This window comes from Haliotis cracherodii, unplaced genomic scaffold (genome assembly GCF_022045235.1).
Source record: "Haliotis cracherodii isolate W230 unplaced genomic scaffold, xgHalCrac1.p SCAF_10, whole genome shotgun sequence".
NCBI classification, from domain to species: Eukaryota; Metazoa; Mollusca; class Gastropoda; order Lepetellida; family Haliotidae; genus Haliotis; species Haliotis cracherodii.
In genome coordinates, this window is record NW_027266265.1 from 3727056 (window position 1) to 3746948 (window position 19893).

Below are 19893 nucleotides of genomic sequence, written 5' to 3' on the forward strand. Positions count from 1 at the left end.
TAGTAACAGTTGATTTAGGCACATTAGGAAACCAGACGGTCTATATGAAAATTTGACACCAATCAATATGGGTACCGTAACCATCACCAACCGTTTGAACTAGTTGTTTGGCAAACATATTCAGAACATGTTTCTATAATTATGTGTTTAAAGTTTTTAAAGACAAGATTATTTTGAGCACTTTCCAGTCAGGCTTTATACCTGGCGGTTCTACGAGCTGTGTGTTTTACGTTTGGTATTATTTACTTCAAAGGCTCTAGACATTGGAAAAAAGGTAGGAGCAGAGTTTGTTGACATAAGCAAGATATTTGATAAAGTCTGCCATAAAGGATTACTTTATAAATTATCTTCATGTGGAATTCGAGGTAAAATGTTGAGATAGTTTGATAGTTATCTATCAAAGAGAACCCAGAACGTGGTTTTAACGGTAAAGAATCACAGTTACAATCTACAATGTATAGAGGTATTACACAGGGATCGGTCCTAGGACCATTATTATTTTCTATTTTTGGAAACGACCTGGTTGATAATATAGACGGTAACATTTCAGGGGAATTTGCCTTTTAAATGTCATTGGCAAACGTCTTACAAAAATATTATAGAAAAGAATTATAGTTTGAGGTAAATGACGTGAGGAGCAAGCTGGCGACAGAAGGGGTTATAGTACCAGCCATAGTATCTGTATTTTGTAGTCTGTTATTCAAAGGTTTTTATCTAAGAAAGGCTGTATGTATATAATGTATGTTGATTTTTCCAAAGCTTTTAACTCGGTACAGCATTTTCTGTTGTAGTATATATTATTAAAAAATGGTATATCAGGTAAAGTATATGATGTTTGGAAGACAATGTATTCGCACCTACGTTCTTGTAAATACACGTTATGGTTTAGATGATTTCTTTGACTGCAGTGTTAGAACAAGACAGGGTTGTACGCTAAGCCCTACATTATTTATTTACTTTTTAAATGACTTGATCATGATCAAACAGTCTGACTGCAGAGGTATATATTTTGGTAATCTTCCAGAAAATTTCACCACCTTATTATTTGGCAGGTAAATGCTGCAGGTAGCCTGTATAGATTACATCAACACATATTTGCATCAAAGTGAATAAACAAAAGATCGTGGTATTCCGAAGAGGTGGGCAGTTTAAAACAACTGAAAAAGGAACTGTGACGGACATAGTTTAGAAACCGTATCTGAATATAAACTTCTCGGTATCTATTTCACACCTACACTGAGTTGGGGGAACCTGTCTACACTTATCACAACAAGCTCAGAAAGCCACATTTGGCGTTTGAGAGTTATTAAGCGTTATAAGCTTAATGTAAATACGTCAATGTACTTAGTTTGACAGAATGATCACATCCATACAATCTACGCTACTGAAGTTTGGGGATATCAACGCGCAAGGTGCATTGAAGGTGGACAGGTATATTTTTGTAAACAAAATTAAGGTATTTGTGGTTATTTTGTTGCATTTGTTGTAAAAAGTTTTCTTAAAATGAAAAGTACTCCAATAGAAGAGGTCTCATCGCACAAACACCTAGGTCTAAGTCCCATGATTAACTGCTTCAGAACTTTCAAATACCGACTGTCCAGAAATAAACGTTAGGGAATATACACATATTTTATTTTACTAATATTGACTATTGTGACAGGTATGGGATAATTGTTCTCAAGGACAAGTATGGGTATTGGAAAGGCTATTTTAGACGCATTGATCACAATATATGTAGAGCTACAACGAACAAACAAACCAACGGTTCAACATGCAGTAGCTAAAAGACAACATCTAAGCCAACGATAACCAAACTGTTTTTTTAGGTTTATTTATGATGTTTCATCGATCACATGTTTTTCTTTATGTATGATTTGGTCGTTGCTGCACTTTGCTGATTCAGACATGAGTCACACGTCATATTCCTGCCTTACACATATAGGTTAATGTGTGGTCCTGTGAAAGCGGTTGCTTCTACCTGGACCTAGGACAATACACACACACACACACACGCACGCACGCACGCACGCACGCACGCGCATACACGCGTACAGATATAAACACATGATGATATCACTGTATCACCATTTCGCAATATCGCCATATCGCGTGACTATATCGCCATATTGCCTTGTGGCTTTATCACCATGTCGTGTCGTACGATCGCTTTGTCGCGTGTATATCTCAGGGCGATATGGCGATGGCCCTAATCAGCCACCATATGTTTCGTTGTTTTTAGAAGAAAAAATAACAGCTTAATTCATATGCCAAATATTTCACCCTGTACTTCATCTTGACCTACATTCAGGGGCCCGTGGGGTGCCGGGTAAGAATATAGGACCCCAGCTTGCTGACTTGGTTGATACATGTCACCGTATCCCAACTGCGTCGACCGATGCTCATGACGTCAATCACTGCATGGGTCGCCTGGTCCAGACTGGATTATTTACAGACTGCCGTCGTATAGGTGGAATATTGATGAGTGCGGCATTAAACAAACTAAACAAAAGACAAAACATCAAGGGAGACTTGTCTCGGGCCATGTGACAATCACAGCAAATTTGATCATGTTGGTTGAAGTCAGTCAAAACCCACTGTTTGTCTGATAAGTCATCCTGCGGATGTATATCAATCGATCAGCTGATTCACCAAGACACCCAGACACTCAGTTTGACACACGTCTACAACGTCTAGATAGGGCAACAACCAATCTCATTAAAATCAGATCTTAGTTCTCGCTATCGAAGACAAAGAGGGGCGGTCGGGTAGCCTAGTTGTTAAAGCATTCGCTCGTCACGCCGAAGACCCGGGTTCGATACCCGACATGGGTACAATGTGTGAAGCCCATTTCTGGTGTCCCCCGCCGTGATATTGCTGGAATATTGCTAAAAGCGGCGTAAAACCACCCTCACTCACTCACTGGAAGACAGATCTGATTTTAATGAGATCTCACGGGGATATCGGAGATTTAGATAACTCAAGTGCGTTCTCTGTGCCCGGGATCTTTTTCGTCGAGTGAATGTTTTGACTTCAAATCTAAACACAGTTTTATTTTGTGGCGTCAAAGTTCGCCAGTGCATAGTGACGCCGTACTTGAGGAGCTGCAGGGAGGTTTGCCTTGTGGGGATGAATCAGTCGAAGCAGGATATGAGTGGAGAGTGGTTGAACCCTTCCTGGTGTAGAGTAACACGCTGGGCTAAGGACACTTCCAGCTTGGCACGTCACTATGGTTAGTAAAAGTATTTCTTTAATGTTGAGCCACAAACTATCGCCCACCCAACTCTACCAGTACATTTGAAAATAGAAAGAAGACGTGTTTAAGGTTATTATTCTTATTTTAGGGGTATTATATTAATATATTAAATCAGAACATCAGATTTATATGGATATCCAATAATAGCCGATTATTAGGATTCCGTCAAGTCCTCGCGAAATTACTTCAGCAACAACAAATATAACTACTACTACTACTACTACTACTACTACTACTACTACTACTATATGGATGAAATAATGCCGATGCGACGTTTAATTCTAACTCACTCACTCGATCACTACTACTACTACTACTACTACTACCACTACTACCACTACTACTACTATTACTACTACTACGTACCACTACTACTACTTTTACTATTGTTGATACATGTGGATACATATATGTGTTACTGACTAATAATTATATACAAAAAACACGAGGTGAACATAATTGACTTGAAGCATCTATTTCCTGATTCAGATTACACTCCATGGGGTCTAGACGTGGTTGGAGCCGAGAAGGAGTTGTGTGTTTTTTCAGCACGAGACGTTGTGTGGATACCATATCTGTGAATTATTCCCTCTAACATGGGTAAGTGAGTTCACGCTATGAACCTTGTTGTCCTCAGTTGGAGATAGGGTGTTCGAGTCAGATTGATACACCCGAGAACGGCGACTGTCAAAAATGGCTATAAATGACCGGAAAAGTATCACATTAAAATTCGTGCACAGTGGTGAAGTGTAAACACTTATGAAAATCTTGATTTCTGATGTTTTATTATCATTCTGCCCGCTATCAGGCCTCCATAATATATATAGATCTATATATAAAAATGTAAACGATAAAAAGTATTTATGAAAATACGTTGCCGTTTTCGTTTCTGATCTATATTAAAAGCGGATGCCGTTTTCGGAATAAAAAGTGTTTTGCTTTTTGCCACGTCTGCTGATGGAACATCTAGTCCAAATTCAGCCCCACTGCTATTCAAAGACTGGCGTTATGTTAAATATACATGACGCATATGAATATAATACATTGTGAAATATATACTTGTCCACGAAGAGGTTATGGTTCTTTCATAAACCTGATAATACGTTGTTTTTTTTTAATGGAAACTATCCAGATTGCAAATGGGTGTCAATGAAATAAATTGACAATATTTTGGCTCGTGTCCTGACAGTTTAGAAAAGAGTTTGGTCCACTCCCTCTAAATACGTTTTTTTAGCAGCTCTCGCACTGCACGTGATCAGCCTGCCTGATACATGTTCAATTGTTGAAATATATTAAAACTATGCATCTTTTGTAAGTGAAATATCTAAACTCAGCTTTACATTTTGGTGTGAATATGTCTTGAAATGTAAGCTCCGATTAACATGGGGGTTCAAATGAATAAATGATCGGTCCCTAATATGAAAACTCACAGACTGCTCCCCGGATTTGTAAACTTCCGGTAGGAAAAAGGGAAATGGCGGCCAGAGAATTTACTTTGGCTTCCGTGAAGGATTTTATGATTAATAATGGCGGTAGAGTGAAAAATCATCAGCTGGTAACCCACTTTAAGACATTTCTCAACGACCAATCGCACAAAGGTAACTCTTTTTAAAAAAACACACCCAATATACAAACATACGTCGGCACAAGATAGATCCTGACATGTAGTGAAAACTTCATCCGTCCACAAACTGAAATTGACAATTTTAGATCGTGATCCTTCAAATATTGTTCATCATAGTTGCAACATTGAGGTTCACGTTGTTAATCGAGCTCAGGACTGACAGATTTCACGCTGCGCTGACATCGCTTACCCTACCAATATCTTTCACTAGTTTCAGTTGCAATTTTCACTGACATATTTACGTTGTTTATCGGGTGAGGAATAACGAGAGATCGACGTATTTTTGAAGATCAACCGAAAGTACCACAATCAACACATTACCCCAGTGTTATTGGTACACGGTGTGGCAACAATGCAGTATACCGGACATAGCGTATTCACTGATCTTGCGTGCCTCTTCGATCCTTTATTGGGTTAGCTGTGTTTGGTTGCGATAATTTCGTGCCCCTAAAAATTCAAACATTTGTACTCTATTTAGTATTTCTAAGTATATCTTTATATATCTGATTAGCAAGATAACTAAGAATGTTTAAGAATTGGAAAACCCATAACACGTCGTTCTGACGTGACACATGATGTGATGTCCTCAGATCATTGTTTAGCGGTCGCGACAACTAAGATCTGATTTTAATGAGATTGATCAAGCAATTTATACAGTTATGTTGATGAACTCAATATTGTTTGAATAATGTATTCTTTGTAGAAAGTAGATGTACATTAGAACAATTGAAAATGTCACATAAAATAGACGTATTTATTGTTTTTCCTTCCCGACTTGAAGAAATTGAATGTATCAAGGCAATTATTGCTTCTTTGCTCCGACATCAAATGCAAAGTGTATTCCCTTACACAGATTAACAACTGACTAGCTGATAAATATGTGTTATTTCAGTGCTTACAAATCAAGCGACAGGTCGACAGTTTGGTACAGTTTGAAAACGTGACCAACTCATGAATGAATGAACTTATAGTACTACATTTCCATATTTAGTGGCCTTAGTCTTGCAGCCCAGCAGCTGTGTATACGTGTATGTCACGTGATGCACATTATCGATTTTCTTCCTGCGAATTATTGTTCGTGCTTGTTGGCAGGTGTCGAATGAAACGCTGATCGTTAGAAGAAACCAACATGGTTTGTGTTCAAATGTATTGTAGTTTTTGTAGATGTGGCGTAATGTTTTTGAAGGTCGTGATTAAGATTAGTGCAGAACTTTACAAGCAAACATTAACACTGAACACTTCCATACACTTTGACAGATAAACAAGTTCTGTGGACGCTCTCTATTTACATTTCAGTGTAGTTCAATTATATCTATAACATGTTTTAATACCTTTAGATGGCAATTTTGATCTAATGAATCAATATTCTTAAAGGACGTCCTATTTTCGGGTACTCGAGTACGAGTCGAGTTTCACCCCTCGGGTACTCGAGTCCAAAAATTTGGACTCGTGGAAGCCCTAATTAGGACAAGTAGAAATTTGTATGATAGTGCACTAAAACCGTTGGTTTCTATCACTGCAAGTAATCACCACCCAATTATTTACCTTTATGCGCATAAGCCATTTTCTTCATGAAACTCTAAGGATACGATACTGATTTTCCTCTAATTACTTTGGATTTCTTCATTAAAAGTGATCACTAACCCTTAGCCTACCTCACAACTAACCCTAAGGACTATAAGGAATGCCTAACCCTTAGGACAAGGGGGTAGTTGACTGGCAAGTGGTACCAAACACTTAGGATTGTAAAAGGATGCTTGATTGGAAAGGGGATCCAAGGGCTAAGGAAAGAGTTTCGGGTAAAATACCCTAACCCTAGAAGCACAACTAACCCTAAGGATTGAAGATGCACTCAACAAGTGCTCAAGGTCTGTGAATGTTGAGCCAAACATTAGCGCTATGTTAGCTGCGCCTGGTAAACTGCATTGTGGTCAAATAAGAATAACTCATTAGCACAGTTAATTTGTCCTGTCATTTGTGGTAAACATCTACTTGAATACTACTGAAGCAACAAAGTTAAAACTTCACACACTTCTTCCAATCAGTGATCATTCCTGATTGACTGCCTCCATGGTTTAGTGGTAGAGCGTTCGCCCAGAGAGAGGAAGGTCCGGGGTTCAGTCCCCGTCTGCGTCATACCAAACGACATGAAAGGATGGTACTTGTTGTTACCCTGTCTGGAGCTCGGCATTAAGGGGCTAAAACAAGGACTGGCCGGCTCGGAGTCAGTATACTGTGTCTGAGTGGGGTATTCATCATGTTCATGTCAAACTGCGGCATGGTATCTCAGTGAGCTAGCACCATAAATCGGCACCAGTCCGGTCTAGTACAAGCAGCCACACACACACACACGCAAACACACGTGCATGCACATAGCTATTTAAGTGCAATAATCTTGGACGCGACGTTAAACCTCATTTCATCTCGCTTCACCTTATACCTGATTGTGTTCAAGGGGTTTGAATCCAATTTTTGATATGGCCAGCTATATATGGCGATTAGTCGGCCATTTTTGTACAAAATGAATGCATTTTGGTATTTATTTTAGCTACTGGTGGGTCACAACAGACATGTTTCCTTTTTTGCTGTATTGTGGTGTTTGACCATGCTCCTAAATACTCTCAAAATACATATTTGCCTCTGTAAACTTCTACTTTTTTTAAATTGCCAGACAGGACCTGGACATGTATGTTTCTCCTTATGACATTATATATTGTTCTATTCTTTGTTAGCATGGTTAGATTTTAGTCCTGAGTATTTATGCAGAACATATTTGAATATCAATCATCTCAATGTTGACAACAACTTTTGTTCAATGTCCGTCTTTGTTTTGCAAACTGTTGACTACTATGATATATTTCTATTTCATGTATAAAGTAGCAAACAGATTAACTAGTACTTTAGCTAGATATTTCATGCAAAGAAAGGGATGTCATTTATTTATCATATTTACCATTATGTACATGGTGATGAGTGTTTTTTTGTTTTTGTTTTTTTCAGCTCACAACAGGGAGAAGTTTAAGGACTATGTCAATGAGCTGGCAACAATAAAAGTTGAAGATGTAAGAAATGTCCTGAGTTTCTTTTTCATGAGAAAATATCTACTGTTTATTTTGCTATCGCTTTCATAGTGTTATGCAGTATTTGAAGTTAGTTATTATAGTTATACATCTGTAATCTCCAAATTCAACACATTTCACTTTCACGCTTAATTCTGAACACTGCCATGTATTTTATCATTGTTTATCTGATGACTGCAGATTTGCCAGATGTTTATTTACTTCTCTGACCAAATATGATAATGTTCATGATGTGTACATGGAATATCTGATATACAGGAATTCCTCTGACAACAAACAATAAGTTATGTAATAATAAGCTTGATTGATATTAGGACAAGACAGACGTTTAGTCCTGAATCAAGGCTAGCAGCTTGAAACAGCAGGCTGTGTTTCCAAGGATTTATCTAAACCGGCCCAGAAGCCGATATTCAGCCCCAAATTTGTAGCAAATGCCATTAACATGATTTAAACTTGCCCAATTCATGTTAATATTTTTTACCAGTAACTAATTTAATGCTTAGGTTATATATTATTGCATTAAATGCAATATCCAAAACCAATGTTAAAAACCCCTCTGGATTTAGGAAAATAAGAACTTAAGGAAGTCCCATAATCAGAAATAATAATGATTTTTTCCTAATTTGCCTGCCAGGAGACTGTAGTTTAAAATGCTGGATCCACCCCTGGTTTCTCATCTTCTGTTGGTCCTGTGTTATGTATGACTGTCCTGTACAAACATGTAATCACACCTATCTATATCCACCCATTAGGAATATCATCCCTCCCTGGAAATGCCTGTTCCATAATGCTGGACTTTACTGAAAGGATATTTGACGAAGAAGAGAAATAACTCAACAGATAATTGTCCCTTTTCCTTTAATGTTTTCGTTATTCAAACCCTCAATCTCTTCCATCTTAAATAGCTTCCCAGCACCATGTAACAAGACTGCACTTTGAGTATAGCACAATAACAATGATAGGACCTTAGGAGCTCATTTGCTTTTGAATTTTTTTAAAGTTCATTACCTGTTTTGAACTCATGGAATCATGACTTCAAATTGTGAACCAGAACAGAACTTATCGATTTAACAAGGCCAGTGCATGTTTTTAAAAATTAAAAAAATCTTTTGCCCTCCTGACCCCTTCCTCTGAAGCCTAGAGGAGGAACACAAAACAGACAAAACCATGTAGCATGTGTGACCAGCTCTACCATGTGTCTACTGGTGTTGATCCAGGGGGAGAAGGTTCTCGTCCTGAAGAAGAAGTTCCGTCCCGAAGCAGGACCAGTAGCTGCAGTAAAGTCTGTGGGTGATCTCCAGCGGGCACAGTCGGAACCCCCTAGCAAGCCCCCGCCCTACCCCCCAGGCCAGGATGATGTTGAAGGGGGCTCCATATCTAAGGTGCGGAGTGAAGGGAGCCTGGATTCCCAGATGAAGGGCTCCGTCCATTCTGCAGACAGCATCAGCATCAGCAGCCTGGCCATGTCTACAACATCCATTGCTTCCACGGTCAGTAGAACATTCATTGCTTCCACGGTCAGTAGAACATCCATTGCTTCCACGGTCAGTAGAACATCCATTGCTTCCACCGTCAGTAGAACACTCATTGCCTACAACAGTCAGTAGAACAATCATTGCCTCCACGGTCAGTAGAACATTCATTGCTTCCACCGTCAGTAGAACATTCATTGCTTCCACGGTCAGTAGAACATTCATTGCTTCCACCGTCAGTAGAACATTCATTGCCTCCAACAGTCAGGAGAATATTCATTGCCTCCAACAGTCAGTAGAACATTCATTGTCTCCACAGTCAGTAGAACACCTAGAGCGCATCTATCATTGTGAAAAATGACAATGAGAGTGATTAATTCATTCTGTGCCAAGAACTAGTGAGTCAACTATCCCAAAACTATTGTTTCTCAAAATCAATTTTACTTTTTATGTGGGCTATTATCTGAGCTTTTTAATGTATTAGAGGGGCGGTCGGGTAGCCTAGTGGTTAAAGCGTGTGCTCGTCACGCCGAAGACCCGAGTTCGATTCCCGACATGTGTACAATGTGTGAAGCCCATTTCTGGTGTCCCCCGCCATGATATTGCTGGAATATTACTAAAAGCGGCGTAAAACCATACTTACTCACTCACATGTATTAGACTGAGCAAAATTTGTCTGCGATTTCATCCACTAGTCTGAAGAAGGAGTCGAAGTGAAAGTTTGATTGCCACAGTATGCTTAGCTAAGAAAGTCCATATACGTGTATTAACCAGGTGAACATGATAAATACAAAAATCTTCTGAAAATGACGCCAGGAGACAACATTGTTGGGGTAACAGACACTGAAGGGTATGGCACAGACTGTACGATGCCTAAGCTTTGGACTACCCCTGACTGTTAATTGAGAACAAGTTATTAGCAGAGAAGCAGTAAGGGATTACTCAAGTTAATGTGTTAGATTAATAATGTAATTATGCTTCTATGATTTGTGATAAATTTTGGTGGTGCTACAAGGTGATTTCCGATTGAAATGCAAAGGTGAACCCTGAAGTCTGTCCCCAAGGAACTAAATTGTGAAATCTCTAAGTGACCACACAGGATCAATGAATACATGTAATCAATAAATTATGTTAGGTTTACAATCAACACATGCAATACAATGCAGCAATAAGTACCACGCATTAGAATGAATGTTCAGAATTCTGTCACTGTTCAATTGTCTTGAAAGAGTCCCGTGTCCATGCTTGATTCCAGAAGATGGCAGGAATTTGGTGTGTACAAATAGGTATCCAAATTGCACTTGCCAAGTAGATTAGCAACTAGTCGAAAAAAGGCATAGAGATGCCGTCTTATTGCCTTAGGTACAGCCAGCGTTTTAGAAACTGTCTCATCCCGAAACATCTCAAGCCTGCCATGTTTATGTATACAAGGGGCGGATAACTCTAAATTATAGGACCAAACATTCTGGATAGCTAAGCTGGCTGCTGTTCATTGCTGTTCAAACCTGACCAAGACAGCACTTGATATTTTTACCAGTAGTTCAATCATAGGCTGGCTAACTGTGATGGGCAAAGTTTTGTTCCACGCCACATCCTGGTGCTGCATTTATTGGCATGTGTTATAACTGTTAAGAGATGCTTTTGTCTGTTCAGAAAAAGGGAAAAACAGTGAGACTTTTGTTTGATGTTTTCAGGAATCTCAAGGTTCCGGCAAGTCTTCTCAGACGTCCACTGAGGAAGACCAGAACATGTCCGTGCTGAGCGTCAAGGAGCGGGCCAAGCATCTGAACCGCATGCAGTCCGAGAGTGACCTCCTCGTTAACCAGCCTTCCAAGAAGAAGGAACCAAAATATGTAAGGTCATGTGCTTAGAAGGCAAGGGTTCTTTAATAAGAGTTGGACATGCAAGTACAGTTCAATCTCATTAAAATCAGATCTTAGTTCTCGCAAACGCTAAACAAAGATCTGAGGACACCCCATTATAGGTCACGTCAGACCGACCTTATGCGAACTTTGACTGACCAATGGAATGACTAACAAGAAGTCGACATTAGCCAATCAGAAGGCAGCTTTCTTGTGCTTTACGACGCTAATTTCAAATTGGCGACTACGCTTCGACACATATTTTGACAAATTCTCGATAAAAAATTTGAAAGCTGAACAAAAGAACATTCTGGAATGACTTAATAGATGGTCCAGATTGTATGGATTCAGTCGTTATGCCCGTAACTATCGTTCGGAATACCCCATGTTAAAGTTTTTGAGGTTGCATGATCAGCAATCACATTCCGACTATCACTTTCATGATCTGGTAAGTGACTCTCTGATTGGTCGGATGAAAGGTTGTTCTGACGTGACCCCTAATGGGATGTCCTCAGATCTTTGAACTAAGATCTGATTATAATGAGATTGAGTACACTTTGTCAGCTTGTCAAGGATTTTCATGTTCAGGCAATGTCTACCTGTAATCACCTTATGCTGAGGAAATGTCTTTGTAATAGTTTCAGATGACGAAAGTCTGTTGTTAATCATTGGTTAATTGGTACCTCCGCAACCTATCCAGTCCTACCCGTGGGGATTCCGGGTTAGAACTGGTACCCTCGTAACCTATCCAGTCCTACCTGTGGAGATTCCGGGTTAGAACTGGTACCCTCGTAACCTATCCAGTCCTACCCGTGGGGATTCCGGGTTAGAATTGGTACCCTCGTAACCTATCCTGTCCTACCTGTGGAGATTCCGGGTTAGAACTGGTACCCTCGTAACCTATCCAGTCCTACCTGTGGAGATTCCGGGTTAGAACTGGTACCCTCGTAACCTATCCAGTCCTACCTGTGGAGATTCCGGGTTAGAACTGGTACCCTCGTAACCTATCCAGTCCTACCTGTGGAGATTCCGGGTTAGAATTGGTACCCTCGTAACCTATCCTGTCCTAACATGGGGATTCCGGGTTAGAATTGGTACCCTCGTAACCTATCCAGTCCTACCTGTGGAGATTCCGGGTTAGAATTGGTACCCTCGTAACCTATCCTGTCCTAACATGGGGATTCCGGGTTAGAATTGGTACCCTCGTAACCTATCCAGTCCTACCCGTGGGGATTCCGGGTTAGAATTGGTACCCTCGTAACCTATCCTGTCCTACCTGTGGAGATTCCGGGTTAGAACTGGTACCCTCGTAACCTATCCAGTCCTACCTGTGGAGATTCCGGGTTAGAATTGGTACCCTCGTAACCTATCCTGTCCTAACATGGGGATTCCGGGTTAGAATTGGTACCCTCGTAACCTATCCAGTCCTACCCGTGGGGATTCCGGGTTAGAATTGGTACCCTCGTAACCTATCCTGTCCTACCTGTGGAGATTCCGGGTTAGAATTGGTACCCTCGTAACCTATCCTGTCCTAACATGGGGATTCCGGGTTAGAACTGGTACCCTCGTAACCTATCCAGTCCTACCCGTGGGGATTCCGGGTTAGAATTGGTACCCTCGTAACCTATCCTGTCCTACCTGTGGAGATTCCGGGTTAGAACTGGTACCCTCGTAACCTATCCAGTCCTACCCGTGGGGATTCCGGGTTAGAATTGGTACCCTCGTAACCTATCCAGTCCTACCTGTGGAGATTCCGGGTTAGAACTGGTACCCTCGTAACCTATCCAGTCCTACCCGTGGGGATTCCGGGTTAGAATTGGTACCCTCGTAACCTATCCAGTCCTACCTGTGGAGATTCCGGGTTAGAATTGGTACCCTCGTAACCTATCCAGTCCTACCTGTGGAGATTCCGGGTTAGAATTGGTACCCTCGTAACCTATCCTGTCCTACCTGTGGAGATTCCGGGTTAGAATTGGTACCCTCGTAACCTATCCAGTCCTACCTGTGGAGATTCCGGGTTAGAATTGGTACCCTCGTAACCTATCCTGTCCTACCTGTGGAGATTCCGGGTTAGAATTGGTACCCTCGTAACCTATCCAGTCCTACCTGTGGAGATTCCGGGTTAGAATTGGTATGCTGGTCAAAGGAGGTAACTGAATGAATCGGGGGGTCAGGCGTAGTGAGTTGATCAGTGTGTCCTGGTACCCCAGTGGCATGGATTGTTGTTCACATTCTATGTCCATCACTGAATTGTCTGGTCCAGACTCAGTTATTTACAGGCCTCAGTGCTTCTGTAAACAACGAACAAACAAACAAAGAAACAAACAAACAATGATGAAACTAACTGTCTGTGCTTGTACCTTCAGGGAAGCCGGGGTTCTGGAGGAGACGACGATGACTCCCAGTCAGGCACATCATTTGTCACGGTGAGTAGCACGACACACACCATGTTGACAGCTCGTAGCGGTGGAGAAACAGTGTAAACTCTACTCCCTCCCTCTGTATTTGTGTATTGCCTGTTTCAGCTGGACCCTGAGGACAGTGTAAACACTACTCCCCGCTCTGTATGTGTGTATTGCCTGTTTCAGCTGGACCCTGAGGACAGTGTAAACACTACTCCCTCCCTCTGTCTATGTGTATTGCCTGTTTCAGCTGGACCCTGAGGACAGTGTAAACTCTACTCCCTCTGTCTATGTGTATTGCCTGTTTCAGCTGGACCCTGAGGACAGTGTAAACACTACTCCCCGCTCTGTATGTGTGTATTGCCTGTTTCAGCTGGACCCTGAGGACAGTGTTAACGCTACTCCCTCCCTCTGTATATGTGTATTGCCCGTTTCAGCTGGACCCTGAGGACAGTGTAAACTCTACTCCCTCCCTCTGTATATGTGTATTGCCTGTTTCAGCTGGACCCTGAGGACAGTGTCAACGCTACTCCCTCCCTCTGTATTTGTGTATTGCCTGTTTCAGCTGGACCCTGAGGACAGTGTAAACACTACTCCCCGCTCTGTATGTGTGTATTGCCTGTTTCAGCTGGACCCTGAGGACAGTGTCAACGCTACTCCCCACTCTGTATTTGTGTATTGCCTGTTTCAGCTGGACCCTAAGGACATTATTAACGCTACTCCCCGCTCTGTATTTGTGTATTGCGTCCTGTTTCAGCTGGACCCTGAGGAGAGGGAGTGGATGTTGACGTGCTGCCACTCGGAATACCATGACATGAACAGGCTGCTCAGCAAGAACCCACAGCTGGCCAAACTTAAGGTACGTGCGGAGCACAGCATCCACTGTTACAGATGAATGTCAGTGTTTTACCTTCCAAACAATTTAAGTGTCATGTGTAGCATCTTCCCGGGGCAAGGGAGTTAACTGACTGTAAAAGTCGAGTTTCCACCCTTGCCGAACTAGGCTGGGCTCAATCGTAGGGCCACCAGCAACTTTTACGAGTCATGTCCCTCCTATTGACCAAACAGATTCCACCTCTCATATCACTTGCATTTGCCTCAAACAAAATGGCGGCACCCAGTCAAGACAATCTGATCGATAATCAAAATCTGTTTTGTGATAAAAGGGGACTTTCTATGCAAAGTACATCAAATCTTGTGAGCAATTAAAAACATGAAAAGATTGGAAAATACCTGTTGATGTTAAGTTGTCGATACACATACTTAGCAAATCTTGCAATCAACCGAAACCTGCATGGCAGTTTATGAACCAGATGTTGATTTTGTTTGACTATGCATAGACTCATTAGTCCAGCCCAAACTCCATTCCAAACTCTATTCCAGCCTAGTTTGGCATGGGTGGAAACATGACTTTTGTGGTCAGTTATCTCCCTTGCCTCAGAAAGATACATATGTAGCAGTAAGTGTGTGTCGGTTTTGGAGTATTTTTTTTCATTTTCTATGTCTTAAATAATTATGAATTACAAATTCATGTTTTAGAGAGATATAATGTTTAAATCAGTTTCCCAGATACCAGCTAGAATTACTTTCATGAGTTCCCTGGTATCATCTAGATCATGTTATCATAACTGTTTTGTATTTCATCTATTTTATAAGTATTACAAAGTCGTTTCCACATTTGTGTTTCAGAATTTCACGAATGTAAGTACAGACCCACGTCTCTGTCATCATCCAAACTGTGGCCAGATTATCATTTGTAATGTAGTTATCATCATCAATAAGAGACAGAGCACCAGCCTGCTACATCACCAGTTAGCTACTTCACCAGTTTGCTACATCATCACCCAGCTGCTACATCACCCAGCTGCTACATCACCAGTTAACTACATCACCCAGCTGCTACATCACCAGTTAGCTACATCACCCAGCTGCTACATCACCAGTTAGCTACATCACCCAGCTGCTACATCACCAGTTTGCTACATCACAAGTTAGCTACATCACCAGTTTGCTACATCACCAGTTAGCTATATCACCAGTTGGCTACATCACCCAGCTGCTACATCACCAGTTAGCTACATCACCCAGCTGCTACATCACCAGTTAGCTACATCACCCAGCTGCTACATCACCAGTTAGCTACATCACCCAGCTGCTACATCACCAGTTTGCTACATCACAAGTTAGCTACATCACCAGTTTGCTACATCACCAGTTAGCTATATCACCAGTTGGCTACATCACAAGTTAGCTACATCACCAGTAAGCTACATCACCAGTTAGCTACATCACCAGTTTGCTAGATCACCAGTTAGCTACATCACCAGTTAGCTACATCACCAGCCTGCTACATCAACAGTTAGCTACATCACCCAGCTGCTACATCACCAGTTAGCTACATCACCAGTTAGCTACATCACCAATTTGCTATGTCAACAGTTAGCTACATCACCCAGCTGCTACATCACCAGTTTGCTACATCACCAGTTAGCTACTTCACCAGTTTGCTACATCATCACCCAGCTGCTACATCACCCAGCTGCTACATCACCAGTTAACTACATCACCCAGCTGCTACATCACCAGTTAGCTACATCACCAGTTAGCTACATCACCCAGCTGCTACATCACCAGTTAGCTACATCACCCAGCTGCTACATCACCAGTTAGCTACATCACCCAGCTGCTACATCACCAGTTTGCTACATCACAAGTTAGCTACATCACCAGTTTGCTACATCACCAGTTAGCTATATCACCAGTTGGCTACATCACCCAGCTGCTACATCACCAGTTAGCTACATCACCCAGCTGCTACATCACCAGTTAGCTACATCACCGGTTAGCTACATCACCAGTTAGCTACATCACCCAGCTGCTACATCACCAGTTAGCTACATCACCCAGCTGCTACATCACCAGTTTGCTACATCACAAGTTAGCTACATCACCAGTTTGCTACATCACCAGTTAGCTATATCACCAGTTGGCTACATCACAAGTTAGCTACATCACCAGTAAGCTACATCACCAGTTAGCTACATCACCAGTTTGCTACATCACCAGTTAGCTACATCACCAGTTAGCTACATCACCAGCCTGCTACATCAACAGTTAGCTACATCACCCAGCTGCTACATCACCAGTTAGCTACATCACCAGTTAGCTACATCACCAGTTTGCTATGTCAACAGTTAGCTACATCACCCAGCTGCTACATCACCAGTTTGCTACATCACCAGTTAGCTACATCACCAGTAAGCTACATCACCAGTTAGCTACATCACCAGTTAGCTACATCACCGGTTAGCTACATCACCAGTTAGCTACATCACCAGTTAGCTACATCACCAGTTTGCTACATCACCAGTTTGCTACATCACCAGTTAGCTATATCACCAGTTATCTACATCACCAGTTTGTTACATCACCAGTTAGCTGCATCACCAGTTAGCTGTATCACCAGTTAGCTACATCACCAGTTAGCTACATCACCAGTTTGCTACATCACCAGTTTGCTACATCACCAGTTAGCTACATCACCAGTAAGCTACATCACCGGTTAGCTACATCACCAGTTTGCTACATCACCAGTTAGCTACATCACCAGTTAGCTACATCACCAGTTAGCTACATCACCAGTTTGCTACATCACCAGTTTTGTTCATGTTAAATGTATCCTCAGGAGAATTTCCAACATTTTGTAGGGGTTATTCCTATATGTCATCACTATTCGGGCTTATAGATGTTTTTCAATTTCTATCCCTATAAATTATCGGTTATTTGTTCATCTGATTTCTCTTTGAGTTATTCCAGATTATATGTGGTTATGATAATTGATAATAATGTTTGTATCATGCAGTATTGCCTCTGTCACAGATGTGACGTGTGTAATGGGAATGTTGATACATACTAATCAGTGTTTTATTTCTTCCACATATCCACTCAACAACTCCAGGGTGTAAGTATTCAATCATTCAACACTGTGCATAGAGAAGGTTAAAGAGAACTGGTTAAAGATGATTGTTTAAACGTTTTAACATGTTCAACCATATGTGATAAAACATTTGATATTATTCTGTGAGTAAATAAGCATCATATGTTTAATGAAAATACTGTATGCTGAACAAGGAAGGAGTGTTTTTAGATATGTATGTATAACATGAAGAGGTCTAATGTGTTATTCTGTTCATTTCAACTGCCGCTGCCTCTCCTGGATTCCTCAGTATGTAAGTATCAAGTTGCTGAATAATAGTCAAGGCAATGAAATATATAGTTGTGTCAAAGTCTACAAAACCTTTCAAGTTATTAACATTCTAGACACTTTTTCAAGACTTCACGACCCATGAAGATCCGTTGACTTGGTTGATTCATGTCATCGTTTCCCAATTGCTTAGATCGATGATCATGGCATCAATCACTGGATTTCTGGTCCAGACTAGAATATTTACAGACCCCCATCATGTGGCTGGAATAATGCTGAGTGTGGCAAAAAAAAAAAAAAAAATTTTAAAAGAGAATAGACATATAGGTTTATATAGATTTTCCTCGTTTGGATTCCGGCCCTCATTAACCTATGCTGGCTGTAACACGCGAGGGACAGTGGGGTACCCTAGTGGTTAAAGTGTTTGCTTGTCACCCCTAAGGCCCGGGTTCTATTCCTTACATGGGTACAATGTGTGAAGCCCATTTCTGGTGTCCATGGCCGTGATGTTGCTGGAATATTTCTAAAATAAAGCATAAAACCATACTTCCTCGTAAGATACGACTTGATGGATCGGGCTGTCAGACTCATTGACTTGGTTGATTGTGTGTCATTGTACCCTGAAAACGTGGGTGGTTGCTTATAAAATCAATCACTGGACTGTCTGGTTCAGACTGGATTATTTACAGGAAGCTGTCATACAGTTGGATTATTGCTGTATTAAACAACCAACAGGTACTAGAGATGACATGCATCCAGTATCTCGTTGTCAGGGTGATAGTCATATTTGCAACCCGAAACTGTCTCTGAACTCATCTTCTCTGCCTCTAGACGGCGCTGCACTGGGCATGTAAACACGGCAAGGCAGAGGTCGTCAAGCTAGTTGCATCAAAGCCTGGCGTCAGCGTCAACTCCAGGACGGTAAGAGATCTCCTCTCAGTTTGTTCTTTCCAATATGTAAGAGGACTAACATGTAGCCTTGATGCTGGTTGCTTGGACCCATGTTTGCGTGTGCCTGTGTAAAAGCTACAGAGTGAAACCTTATATATTTGAAATTTTTTGATAGTTTGACATTGGAGTTGAATTCCACTACATCTTCAACATGTTCAAATGTAAATATGTCAATGAACAAAGGGACACGTACATCCTAAAACACTGTTAGAAAAGACCAAATATGTTACAACTCCAGCAATTATTTAACTGTCATAAGATCTCTGTCAAAAAGAAACTATGAAAACTATTATAATGAAAATTGTCAAGTCACTTGCTTGATGAAGGTGTTAGGATCTACACCGAAACGTCGCGCTTATTGTAATAAAGCGGTTGTTCATCCATAGAAATTGTCTTTTTAACCTAGTTCATGTTTAGCAGTAAATGGATTACTTAAGGTCTACATAGGTAATGTTTGTCTATGCATACACTCAGTATAATACATTTTATTATTATTTATATATTGATATATGAAGATATTTTTTAATGGATTTTTCAATGCTAAACTTTTAATCAATGACACTCCTCAATGATACCAGAAACTGTAAATAATGTTATAACTTTGTGATATGCATGGTACAAGTAGCTCAAACCTGACTGGCTTCATGATGGGGTTGTCCAAGTTGTACATGGGGAAATCACTATGTGGAACTAATTTGAAGAATTTCTTTTTTTTCTTGATGATGCTACCTGCCTCTGTTTGAATCTACAGCACGTAAGTAGGATGTTTGACTGCCATTTGGTTTAACAAGGACTGTTGATTCACTTCCTTCTGTGTTCTTACTTAAAACAACTGTAAACATGATATGTAAACATTGTTGACAGTAAGTAAGAAAACATACAAATTTATGGATAGTAACTTCTTGTCAGTGATAATCCGCTGCTTATCACAACATATCATGCAAATGATACCTCTCATCACTTGGGTCTTGTCACTCCAGTTTGATAACGGTGTAAGAATCTACATAGAAACGTCTCTGTATGCAATATACCAGAACTTGTTGTC

General features: G+C 40.9%; 1 protein-coding gene across 1 annotated transcript in view; it reads left to right on the forward strand.

Moving 5' to 3' along the window:
- Positions 1–4721: 4721 nt before the first annotated feature.
- The window catches only part of LOC139453971 (ankyrin repeat domain-containing protein SOWAHC-like), a 33388-nt gene continuing 18216 nt past the window's right edge, over positions 4722–19893 (forward strand). The window contains exons 1-8 of the mRNA XM_071235431.1: positions 4722–4851; positions 7878–7939; positions 9175–9447; positions 11124–11282; positions 13658–13717; positions 14451–14552; positions 15383–15394; positions 18729–18818. Of these exons, the coding sequence (XP_071091532.1) occupies positions 4728–4851; positions 7878–7939; positions 9175–9447; positions 11124–11282; positions 13658–13717; positions 14451–14552; positions 15383–15394; positions 18729–18818 (882 nt within the window). The 5' untranslated portion in view covers positions 4722–4727. The remainder of the gene's footprint in view (positions 4852–7877; positions 7940–9174; positions 9448–11123; positions 11283–13657; positions 13718–14450; positions 14553–15382; positions 15395–18728; positions 18819–19893) is intronic.